Source organism: Micropterus dolomieu, linkage group LG04 (genome assembly GCF_021292245.1).
Source record: "Micropterus dolomieu isolate WLL.071019.BEF.003 ecotype Adirondacks linkage group LG04, ASM2129224v1, whole genome shotgun sequence".
NCBI classification, from domain to species: domain Eukaryota; kingdom Metazoa; phylum Chordata; class Actinopteri; order Centrarchiformes; family Centrarchidae; genus Micropterus; species Micropterus dolomieu.
This window is the reverse complement of record NC_060153.1, coordinates 3,124,072-3,136,240: the sequence shown is the minus strand read 5'-3', so window position 1 is coordinate 3,136,240 and position 12,169 is coordinate 3,124,072. Positions and strand designations below refer to the sequence as shown.

At 40.6% G+C, this 12,169-nt stretch overlaps 1 protein-coding gene across 3 annotated transcripts in view; it reads left to right on the top strand.

Moving 5' to 3' along the window:
• Window positions 1–10,184, top strand: part of mad1l1 (mitotic arrest deficient 1 like 1) — a 96,952-nt gene extending 86,768 nt beyond the window's left edge. Inside the window, exons 18-19 of one of the 3 annotated variants that reach the window (XR_006824699.1) lie at window positions 8,144–9,410; window positions 9,701–10,184. Coding sequence is in view for 2 of the 3 variants with exons in the window: in XM_046046490.1 (XP_045902446.1) it covers window positions 8,144–8,293 (150 nt within the window). In the remaining variant the exon portion in view is untranslated. Of the gene's footprint in view, window positions 1–8,143 lie in introns of all 3 variants that reach the window. The other 2 variants (XM_046046490.1, XM_046046491.1) reach the window with 2 other exon arrangements.
• Window positions 10,185–12,169: the final 1,985 nt, after the last annotated feature.

Sequence of the window (12,169 nt, the reverse complement as noted above, 5' to 3'; positions counted from 1 at the left end):
GCTATGTCCAATGTTTGTCCTTCGCTCTTTTCTCAGCTTGACAATGGCTTGCTTTTCTCCCATTGACAGCTCTCTGGTCTTCATGTTGATTTATCCTCTTTAACAGGAAATGCAGTCTTTATAGGTTTGAACCAAGGATGAAAACTTAAGACTAGTCATGCAGAGCTATTTAATGTTTGGACTATCAACCTAAAAGGCAACACCTGGGCAGCAAGAAACATCTGTCAGTCACATGTTCCAATAGTTTTGCAAAAATGGGTGGGTTCAAACAAAGGGTGGTATGTCCTGAGTTGTTTAACACATCTAGATGTGAATACCAGGAAATAAAAGCTGAAATTCTGAACTCTTGTCTCATACTCATCTTTTGATCTTAAACCCAAATGTCTTCAGGGAACAACAAAAACAAAGGAATTTGCCTTACCGTTCCAATACTTTTGGTCGATGTGGTTTTACATCAAGTTTCCTTCCTTCGCAACATTGCCAAAATCAACAACCCTCATTCACACCCTCTGCTGCTGAAAGGTTCATTCACGCCTTCATCTCCTCACGGCTAGACTATTGCAACTCACTACTCCTTGGTATCAGCTCAACCTACATAAAAAGACTCCAACTGGTCCAGAACTCAGCCGCACGACTCATCACCCGCTCCAAATCCTGGCACATCACTCCAGTCCTAAAACAACTACACTGACTTCCCATTTCTCACCGGATCACATAAAAAATCCTGGTCCTTACTTACAAAGCCATTCACCACCTGGCCCCTTCATACCTCACTGTCCTTCTCTCACCCTACCGACCCTCACGGTCCCTCAGATCCACCTCAGCCGGTCTCCTCTACGTCCCCAAGTCCAAGCTCCGCAGTTTTGGGGACAGAGCCTTTTCCAGGGCAGCTCCCAGGCTCTGGAACTCCCTCCCACATGAAATCCGCACCTCTGAGTCCCTCACCATTTTCCAGTCCCGCCTTAAGACCCATCTCTTCACCTCTGCCTATCCGTAGCGGGTTTTTTTGGTTATGTTTCTTTATCTGCTCTGTAAAGCGACTTTGAGTTTGTGAAAAGCGCTATACAAATTCAATTTATTATTATTATTATTATTATTATTAAGTTAGCTCTTGCTAGTGCGTATTTGTGTCTGTGTGGAGGAACCGCTAAGTAGCCCCGCCACACTGAAACACCAACAGAGAGGACAGAAGCAGCTCCGGTAAACACCAGAACAGTGTTGCGTGACTAAAGTTCAAATTCATTGAACTTTTGAGCCAACGAACGTAGAAGTGAATTCCCTGTGTGTTTCAAAAGGGCTAGATCTCTCACGACCGGTTCTTTTTTATTTTTTGGTACATAAAAAATGGTCATTCTTTCACGGGGAGGTGGGGGTCGTTTAATGGTAGAGGAAACTCTCATTTTGGCCTACAGTTTGAACATAGCTGAAGTTTCAGTGTGACCAAATACTTAATGCTAAACTAATAACATTCCCAGCCTCTGTGTTTAGTGCCAATTAACAGGTAGCATCACAGTCACCACAATAATGTCATGGCATTGTCCGTGTGAGCACATTGAATCCTCTAGCAGCGGGTGCGCTGTATAACCAGCATAATAGCCTAGATCTGACGTGTAGGAAAATATTGTGTAACTTCTTAAAATAAATAGCAAATAGTTGCCTTACTGTAGAAAAACAGTTTAACTAAATGAAATCACATATTGAATCCTTCAGCGTATCACTGGAACCAAAAGCTCATATGCTCTCAGCTAATTAATGGTCGAAAAGCCAACAGATTGACAAAACAGGCCAAACCGTTCTCAGCATAGTGAACAGCTTGTCAGCTGGTTTTTATTCAGAAATTGCAACATGTTGACATGATGTGGGGTTAGTCTGGTGCGCAGTCTATTGACTGTGAGACACATGCATCAAGTCTTTAAAATAAATATATCATAACTAGGGTTGAGTATCGTTTCATTTTACGATACCAGTGCCAAAACCAGTTCCTTTAAAGTGATACCAATAGAGTACTTAATTCGATACTTTGCTTTTTTTCTTTTGTTGTTAAGGACAAGTAAGGAGATTTTTTTAATTTTTTCAAAAACCCGATATTGGGAAATTGTATCAGATCGCTCCTCATCCTAATGAGGTCATTCTCAGAGGAAGGGCGACATCTTGGGAGTTTTTTTGTATTTGAATGAGAGGGGGAGGGGGAGTGAAAAAGTTTAGTGACCACATGAGTTGTGGAAAACAAATTTTAGGCTACGTTCAGAGTGCAGGCCTTAATGCTCAATTTCGATTTTTTTTTTCCCCAGATCTGTTTTTTTTTTTTTGTTTGACCTAAAGAACTAAACAGAGCCACAGATGTTAGCTCCGGTTAGCGCCTACTTGTAAACCCTCCCAATTTTCACGGGAGACTCACATTTTTCCATTGTCCTTTCACGGGTCACATTTTATGAAGTGTTCACAATTTTCTGTTCTTTTCATTATGGTTTCTGGTCCACTACTCTCTCACTCACTCATTCTCACACACACACGTTTTTGTTGTGCTTTTTCGTTCATAGCGCTCCGTCTACAGCAGAACTGTGACAACAGCTGCTCTGGAGTGACGTCCAAGTTGCATCAATTCCAACCTGAGTGTGGCTTTTAAAAAGATTCGATCTGTATCGGATTTGAACCACATATAAAAGTGGCCCAAATCCGAACGGGAAAAGATCAGATTCCTTGTGACTTGGCCTGTTCACACTGTTATAAAAAGATCAAATATGAGTCACATATGGAAAAAATCAGATTTGGGTAAATATGGCCTGCAGTTTAAACATAGCCGAAGTTACATTTTTCATACATTTGTTGAAAGTCACCACTTCCGATTAATAAACTGAATTGAAAGATCTCTAAGTGCTATTTCCTTTGGTGGTGAGTTGCAAACCTCCTCGAAAAAAGACGACAGTAAGAAATAGAAAACGAGTAAGGAGTCTGTTTAAACAAGTCACTAAACTACACTTAAGAGTCTAAAGAAGCATACAGAGTCAAAGAGTTTGCACATCTAACTGATCACACAGACCACATCTGACATCAGCCATAGCTGCAGTCAGAGGCTCTGTGAGTAAAATCAGCTGATCACTGCTGCGCCATAAAAGCTGTCATTGATATGGTGGAACACAGTGAGCGATTGGTGACAAGTGATGTGAATAGCAAATAAAAATGTTCAGACTAGTGTTAAATGATACCAGAAGATGAAACCAACGGGAAGCCAAGCATGTGGTGATAAACTTGCAACTGTGACGAACGTGCCTGAGACCGGGTCAGGTGAAGGGGCTGTTAAAATGTCGCATGGACTTACAAGCAGGTGCAGGCCTTTTTTTTTTCTTTTTTTTTTTATACAGTTTATGGTGCAGGCACATCAGAGAAAAAAAGAGCCGTGCACTTCTCTTTCTTTCGGTGTGTTGTTTGCGTGTTTGGCTGCAACCAAAACCATACATATAGTAATTTTTTGCCGCGATCTGAAGTATCGAATGAAGTACTCGTTTGACTGGAGATGATTCGATACTACTCGATAGGTATACTCGATACCCATCCCTAATCATAACTGATAGTAATAATAGGTCAAAATTCCTTATATTGATTAATGGTCCTTCCATTTCAGACACAGAGCACCGCCGCTTCAGTTTTGTGTGTATAACTTTTTGTAATCTGTGTAAATCTGTATAGGCTGTATATGTGCTTATGGGTGCGTGTGCTCGCACATTTTGCCACTCGAAATCCAAATGTTAAATGGGGGTGCTAGTGTTTCTCCATACAGTGAGGCTGTTGTCTTAGTTCCCCTTTCCGACTGAGGGAGTCCTCAATGTCCTTGGCTCCCATAGGCCTCCATCAAGTCGTCCACAACGTCTCACACACACCCACCCACTCTCACACACAGTCTGCTGTGAGGATAAACTTCAGCAGAAGGTGTTTCAGACACTAAGATCTCCATGGTAACTGTTTGCAGTATTTTATTTATTTATTTTTTGATGTATGTGCTCCATGTTTCCAGAGCAGCAGAGCCCCGCTGTGTGTGTGTGTATGCACGCATGCCTGTGATGAGAGTTGCAGCCTGAGGATATGGCATAGTTTTCAGACAGCCGCGCAGGGAAAGAAAACACCAGGGACTGTCAGGGAAATAAAGCCACAGAGTGAGGCAGTTAAATAGAGCGATGGACAGTAGTCATGAGAAATCTGGTGTGATTAGAAAAGCCTTTAGTTTGCCTTACTCACAGTGCCTCACAAGATTATTATCTCCGCCGGGCATAAGCCTGGAGGGGATCGTGTGTGTGTGTGTGTGTGAGAGAGAGAGAGAGTGAGTGAGTGCGCGTTTATATATCTGTCCACAGATAATCTCACATACTACTGGACCCATGAGCCTAATATTTTTTTGTGCATATTTATGATTGAATACTCAAGGACATTTTTTGAAAAACGGAATGACTGTACCTATTATTATAAAGCTTGGCTGTAAAAAAAAAACAACAACTTTTTTTTCTTCTCAGCTGTAATCGCCATTTTACAATATGCAATACAATTGGCTAGACTAGGAACAACACTTACCTGCCTGATGCAGGCCACATTTTGGTATTTGTCATGGCTCAAAACTGACTTCCACTGCAGAGTTTGGTCTCATCATGAACTAGAACATGTCTGACCTAGAACTGCCATCTTGACTGTAAGGTAGCTGGGAGGGACAATTGAGCAAGATTGAACTCTGCTTTGTTTGAAGGGGTTTTATTTTGTGTGGTGTGTTGCAACAAAAACATTTAAATAATAACACCGTTTACATTCAGAAGTTTGGACTTATCATCCTGTTTATTGTTTTGTCATGGTAAAAGAGTTTATACAGTGAGGTGATCTGAGAATCCCTGGTTTCAATACCATGAAACTATTCTATGCATCTTAAACAAGACTGAGACCATACTATACAAAAGTACTTTCTCCCCTTCATTTCACTACTCTCATGCATACACACTGGACACACGGTGTGCCCTGCGCTCCCTGTTCCCCACCCACATGTCCCCAGACACACCTGGCGGAGATTAGCACTCATCCAGTTTAGAATGAAAGTAATGCCACATGGTAAGAGTCACACTTGAAGAGGTAACCAAAGTCATGTTGATGTGAGGTGTCCTTATATAAAATGTTTTACATACACCTGTCTGCTAATAGGAACCAAATGTTTCCTGCCGCCATGGCATTAGTCATCTTAATGGGTCTCTGTGAAATGGTCCTCAGTACTGAATGCATTTTGTTTGCCTCTGTTAAAGTTGCTCTGTTATGTAAAGAGATGTATTGAGAAAGTCACTACTGAAGTCACAGTAGTCATACTCAAACCTTAAAGAGATTATTGACTTGGAGTCAATTCCCCTTTACACAAAAAACACTCACTTAATTTCCAAAACATAAAGTTAGCCTCAGATGAGAAGGTGTTTTTTTTTTTTTTTTTTTTTTACCACCTCACCGTCTATTCACACGGCTAACAAGAAAGAAACTTCTTTTAATAACTTTTTGATAATGACCCAATTATAGACAGGAGTACACATTTAATCTTGAAAATGCCTCTATGGCAGGGTGTCACGGTGGCCTAGTAGTCTAAGACGCTTACCACGTAACCGCAACAAATCCGGCTAGAGGCCTTTGTTGCATGTCATCCTCCCTCTCTCCCTAATTTCCTGTTTCTAGCCTCTTGACTGTATACTCTCAAAAAGGCCAAATACCAAAAAATTCCAGTAGGGTCATAAGATTTATTAGCGAGTATGAAGAAAAGTAATGTTATTAAAGAACAACTTAATAGCTTCATTCACATAGCTTGAACACAACACCCTCACATATGTAGGGCCCTATGAAGTCTATGGAAATGTTTTCCAGATTCCGTCGTCTTTTTTCCCAAATTCCATGATATCTGTTTAAATTTTTCAGGATAATTCTCTGCAACAATTTAAGCACATTTTGTCATCAGAACGAGTGTGTAATCATGTGGTGGATGAATACAATTTCAACAGTTCAATAAGAATAATAATAAAGAAATCCATTAGTAACACACTACGCCGTCATGGATTAAAATCCTGCAGCGCCCGCAAGGGCCCCCTGCTGAAGCCAGCGCATGTCCAGGTCCAGGTCTGAAGTTTGACAATGACCATCTGGATGATCCAGAGGAGGAATGGGAGAAGGTCAGGTGGTCTGATGAGACAAAAATAGAGCTTTAGGGTCTAAACTCCACTTGCTGTGTTTGGAGGAAGAAGGATGAGTACAACCCCAAGAACACCATCCCAACTGTGAAGCCTGGAGGTGGAAACATCATTCTTTGGGGATGCTTTTCTGCAAAGGGGACAGGACAACTGCACTGTATTGAGGGGAGGATGGATGGGGCCATGTGTCGCGAGATCTTGGCAACAACCTCCTTCCCTCAGTAAGAGCATTGAAGATGGGTTGTGGCTGGGTCTTCCAGCATGACAACGACCCGTAAGAAGCATCTCAAGGTCCTGGAGTGGCCTAGCCAGTCTCCAGACCTGAACCCAATAGAAAATCTTTGGAGGGAGCTGAGAGTCCGTATTGCCCAGCGACAGCCCCGAAACCTGAAGGATCTGGAGAAGGTCTGCATGGAGGAGTGGGCCAAAATCCCTGCTGCAGTGTGCAAACCTGGTCAAGAACTACAGGAAATGTCTGGTCTCTGTAATTGCAAACAAAGGTTTCTCAACCAAATATTAAATTCTGCTTTTCTGATATATCAGTCATTTATATCATGCATTAAAATGCAAATTAATTATTTAAAAATCATACAATGTGATTTTCTGGATTTTTGTTTTAGATTCAGTCTCTCTCAGTTGAAGTGTACCTATGATAAAAATTACAGACATCTACATGCTTTGTAAGTAGGAAAACCTGCAAAATCAGCAGTGTATCAAATACTTGTTCTCCCCACTGTATGTAACGTTTCGTCGACAGTGAAATTTGACGTCGTTAATTACGTTGACTAATCGTTGCAGCCCTAGTTTCAAGTCAATACAGCATGATGTTCATTTTGGCTACATCTATTTCTTTTCTACACTCTATGGGGAAACTATGAAAGTAATTTAAGGGGGATGAGGGGGAGCCGTTTCCCAAGCTTTGTCTGAGGGGAGGCCCTCAGTCTTGGACTTTAAAAATCCCTGTACTAAGCTGTTAATTAATGGAAATGTGACCAGATAAACCAGATTGTCTTTGAAGTGAATATTTACAAAAAATTTACTCTTACTGCTAAAAAGCAATGAACCTTAAAACATGTCTTAGCAAATTGTAGTCAGTATTGAATATAAGCAAATTTGTGTACATTCTGCTAAAGAACAACATCAAAACAGCAAGTCATTCTATCTGTCTGTCAAGCACTCTCCATACTGCGTTTAGCCTTGGTTTAGCACTGTGCAGTCAGCTAGCAAATGTCATTAGTTCAGTTATCCTCTCCTCTCACCCATTAGAGATTTGTGACTGTTCACACAGAATGAACAGCTGAGTTCACCTCAGCCTTTTGTGTGTGAGGAAGCACACTAATTGGTTTATCAAGTAGGATTTCCTTTTTTTATTTTGAGCAACACTACTTTCCAATTTCATTTTGCTAACGTCTGTTCAATTTAAAAATGATGCTGAGTTTACAGAGGATCATTTTTTTTTTATCTCAGAAAAGTTATTTAGCTCCAAGTCACACTCGGTGGGTGAACATTTACTGCGTTGGCCTTCTCATTATGCTTAAATAAAAATCTTTGTCTTTTACGCACAGTGACACATTTCTCAAACATCCCGATATCTTCCAAGCATGTGATGGGACTCTGCTTCTCGACATCCTCCCTCCCTGCAATGCTTTAATTACTTTATCCCTCGTTTCTCTCCTCATCCCTTTCTCCTTCACTCCATCGCCCCGAGCTGCTCCTCATTCCTTTTAATTAATCCACACAGATTTAGACACCTTCACCCTGCTGTGAATGCGTACACACAGCACACACTCACATACACACTTGACAATCCCCTGTAGACAGCCACTTTAAGTGATCTTGCTTCACTTTGAAAGTTTTTCTCTAGAGATGGATGTAGCGGAAAACCCAGATCTTATTGTTTGTTATTGTGTATTGTCTCTTGATGCCTGTGTGTGTGTGTGTGTGTGCAGGGCTCCAATGGAAGCATGCAGCTCATGGAGACAGAGTTCTCCAAAACTCTTGACGAGATGGTGGCCCTTCATCTGCATCACCAGAAGAGCATCCCAGCGTTCCTTTCTGCAGTGACCCTCGACCTCTTCAGCCGACAAACCACTATCTGAAGTAATTTGACACCATCTCAGACACAGGGCTGTAAAAATCAGGATGGGATTAGTTTTGTTTTTAATTTCCAGTTTTGGCTCTCTCCCTTTTCTTTTTTTCTGTCTCATATGATATTCAGTGTGTTCAAATTCTGCAACCGTTTCTCAACAGCTCTGACATATGAATAGTGCTGTGTTTTGGAGGATGAACACCTTGTTTGATGGAATACTTCCAGTTTATATTCAAAAGGCTAAGAAAGCAACTTGGTATTGCTATTTGTACGCTGAATATTTCATCAAGGAACCTTTGAGAAACACAACAGAACAAAGTTGTCATGACACTCAAAAGCCACTGATTTGGAATACCTTTCCCACTGAGTTTCATACACAGTGTGTGGAACAAAAGAAAGATTTGTGTGGTCCTCTGGAACTCCAGTAGTTGTGTTTTGCGTTGTTTACCAAGGCTGAGTCTTTGTTGACTCTTTCTATTCTGCCTTTTGTCCCCTCTCTCTTGGGGTCTTGTATAAAAGGCTTCACAGAGATGTTTTGTGGTTACAGTTGGTCACAGCCAGTCCAAAGATAATGTTAAAGAAATCCCTTTCAACACAAGATATGTCGATTCTACTTTTTTCCTGAGATGTGTCAAAATATGAAGTTAGTTTTCATCAGATTTGTTATGCCATAGCTATGACATTTTTTTAAATACATTTTTAGTTAAATATCATTTTAGTTCATGATTTTTTTCTTCAATTTTTGATAAAGTTTAAAATCAGGTTTCCTACAGTTGTCTTTCTCTGGTCCTTTCCATTAGGAGAGGCATTAAGCAAGAGAGGTTAAGAGCCAAACTCGCCTCCCTCTCAATACATTAAAAATTAGCACTGCGGGTTGACCTTGAGGAAAAAATTCAATATTTTATCTGTAATAGCCGCACTAAATTTGAAATTCACAGGGTATAAGCGCAACAGGCATTGTCCTTAAGTGTGGATCTATTGCATCAGTAACCGAGTCTATGGTGGTTTTCTTCATTAACGCAAAATGGAGAAAACCAATAAAAATGCCAGGAAACCATTTGAGAAGTACACGTGTGGAGTCATTTTGGATATTAAATCGGACATAGATGGAATGCTCCTGCATAAAGGTAAGGCTATTTGCTGCCTTTTATAAATGCAATTGACATACACTAACATTACCAGAACAACATTATATTGTGTGAGTTGCATTTGAATTAATTTAGACAATTGTAGTTCTTATTTAATTTAACTGTTTTTCTTTTGTTTGTTTTTTTTCAATGCATTTTTGCTTACTGTACTTGCTGTACTTGCTTACTGTGTAACCTTTGTGACACAAATACATCTTTGGGTATGAATTAGATTTTGGTGAACAATAATTATGAAGGGTGTGTGGTGTGTGTGTGTGTGTGTGTGTAAGACAAGGAACATTTCTAGGCAGCAAAAAAGAGCAATGGCTGAAATGCACATGGGGTGAAGAGGAAGCATGGGAGCAATCCAATGAAACTGAGAAACAAAAGGAAGTGAACTGAGAATAAAGCCACTTATCACAGCAAGGATATAAGAACTCCAGCTGGTAGAGCCATATGTCTCGTGAGAAAACATACTCTCCTGTACAGTACATGCCACACTCTGTCCTTGCTTTGTTTTGTTTATCTTTTTCCACACCCTCATTCATTTTCACAACACAGAACATCTTGTGCACACCCCACAGCTCTCATTTAGAGGTGATGTTTTAGTAGTTTTCATATAAGCTGTGGAAAACAAATAGTACTGTAACATACAATGTCCTTCAGCAACGTGTGATGTTATGTGGCTTTCACTCTGCATTGAAGAAAAACACTGTATCTTTTAAATTTTAAATGCAAATGTAATCAATAAAGCATGTGTGTGACTGTTGAAAATTTGACTACATGAATATTATTTTTGCAGGAACATATAACTATAGTAACCCACCTACTGCACCTCTGACCACCTAAAGACCATATCCAGAGGTTGTAAGAAACTGGAAGATGTAGTGAAAATTCTTACCGCCTTGTTGCTGCTTCTGCATGCCCCTGAGACTCTGGGTGCCATGTTTTCAGGTGTAACATCGACACTAGGTTCTGGGCCTGTACTCATGGGCCTTGTTCATACTTACATTAGTACTCCCTAAAATATATTTCTAATGTTTACCTAGCAACAACGATTGCCACTGGAATAACTATCCAGAGCTGTAAAATCCTTGCTCATAATATAAACTACTGTGCTGTGTTTTAGCATCTGATTAACCTTTAAGGTCATGGCTCTATTGTTCCAACTGGACTTCATTGGTCATACTTCACCAGTCTCACAAGTACCTGAAGCACACCTCACCCAACGCAAGCCCTTTCTTTTCTTTTTTTAAATGCAAGGCTGTTTTCTGTCTGAACGCCCACTAAGATCACTATATGCCCAGACTAGTATTCCAGGCCCCCCCTGGGAGCCCCAGCTTGTAGGCGAGTGTCTGGTGGCTGAGCCTGTTTCCATCAGCCTCAACCTGAAGAAGTCCACAGGTCTAGCGCATTGCCAGTTGGATGGCAGGTACCATTTTATGCCGACCCCTAGCGACAAAAACTGGCTCTTTGATGTGAAATGTCACTTCTTTTCCACTAACCAGAGCTTATGGAAGGTGGAGCATTACCAACTACATACCATTATCATCACCAAACTCCCAGATAGTGGCTGCACTCTTTCTTTTTTTGGAGTTGCCCAGGGGGAAAGTTTCTGGTGGATTAAGTTGTGGCCAGAACATTGTTGGTGTATGTTTTGATGGCAACACAATAATACTAGTGGTAAAGAAAGCTGTCAAGCTGAAGAAGAGTTCTCAGGTGTAGTATGCAGACAGGTATCAGGAGGCCAGAAATGGGGCTTATCTGATAAACTGTCAGTCGACACAAACTGAGGAGGCATTGTTTTGCCTAGGCCTTTCTCATCAGAGGAGATTAGCTGACCTCATACAGGGATATTGTTTGTTGGTGGAAGGATTGCTTCTTTTTATTCCAAACAGCAAAGCTCACTACTGGAGGCGTGTTGTTTTTGTTCTCATTATTGTTTTGTCATTCTTATTTTTCTCTGTTCATGTTGCGAAAAGCATAAGAAGTCACCAAATTGACAAGTCTCATCGTTTTAATTTAATTGATCTTTGCCCCACTTGTCTTCTGCTCTAAAAATGTCAAATTTTGCGACTTTTTCAACATTTTCTCAAAATCTTATATCTCGTCAGAAACTGCGGGGCCAATCAGTCAAAATTTAGGCAGGATCATCTACGGACAACTTCTCTTAAGTTGCTAAATAAGATTCAATATGTCAGTCTATACAATCAATAAATTTCTATAAAAATAGGTAATTTTCAAACATTTGCAATATCTCATGAACGTGTTGAGATGTAAACCTGAAATTTGACCCATTCAGGAGTTTTCACTGAGCTTACGTATTAAAACGCATTGCGCTTTATCTGTTCAAATGTGAAAAGTTTAGTTCTTGTAATGACAGACATTCTCAGCAGTTCCCAAACTTTTTAGGCAACAAACCTTCTACATCTTGACCCCAAGAGGGGGTGGGGGGGTACAGGAGCTGGCCGAGCGAAATGGAAAGGAATTGAGGACATCTATAGGCTGGCGTATGTGTCTGTGCAGTGTGCACCACACTCACTCTCGCGTATCAGTGGTACGTAAGGTGTTGGGCAGTAATACTGCAATATTAGGCCTACTTTTCCCAGTAAGGAGTAATGTAACGGATTACTATTTCCAAAACAACTGAGTAATATAACTGTTTCTTTAACAGTTAGGCCACCAGGTCTTACCAACAGGCGACAACCTTTGCTGCTGTTAACCTATTAACTTTTACTGAACTATTTTGAAAGTTAGAA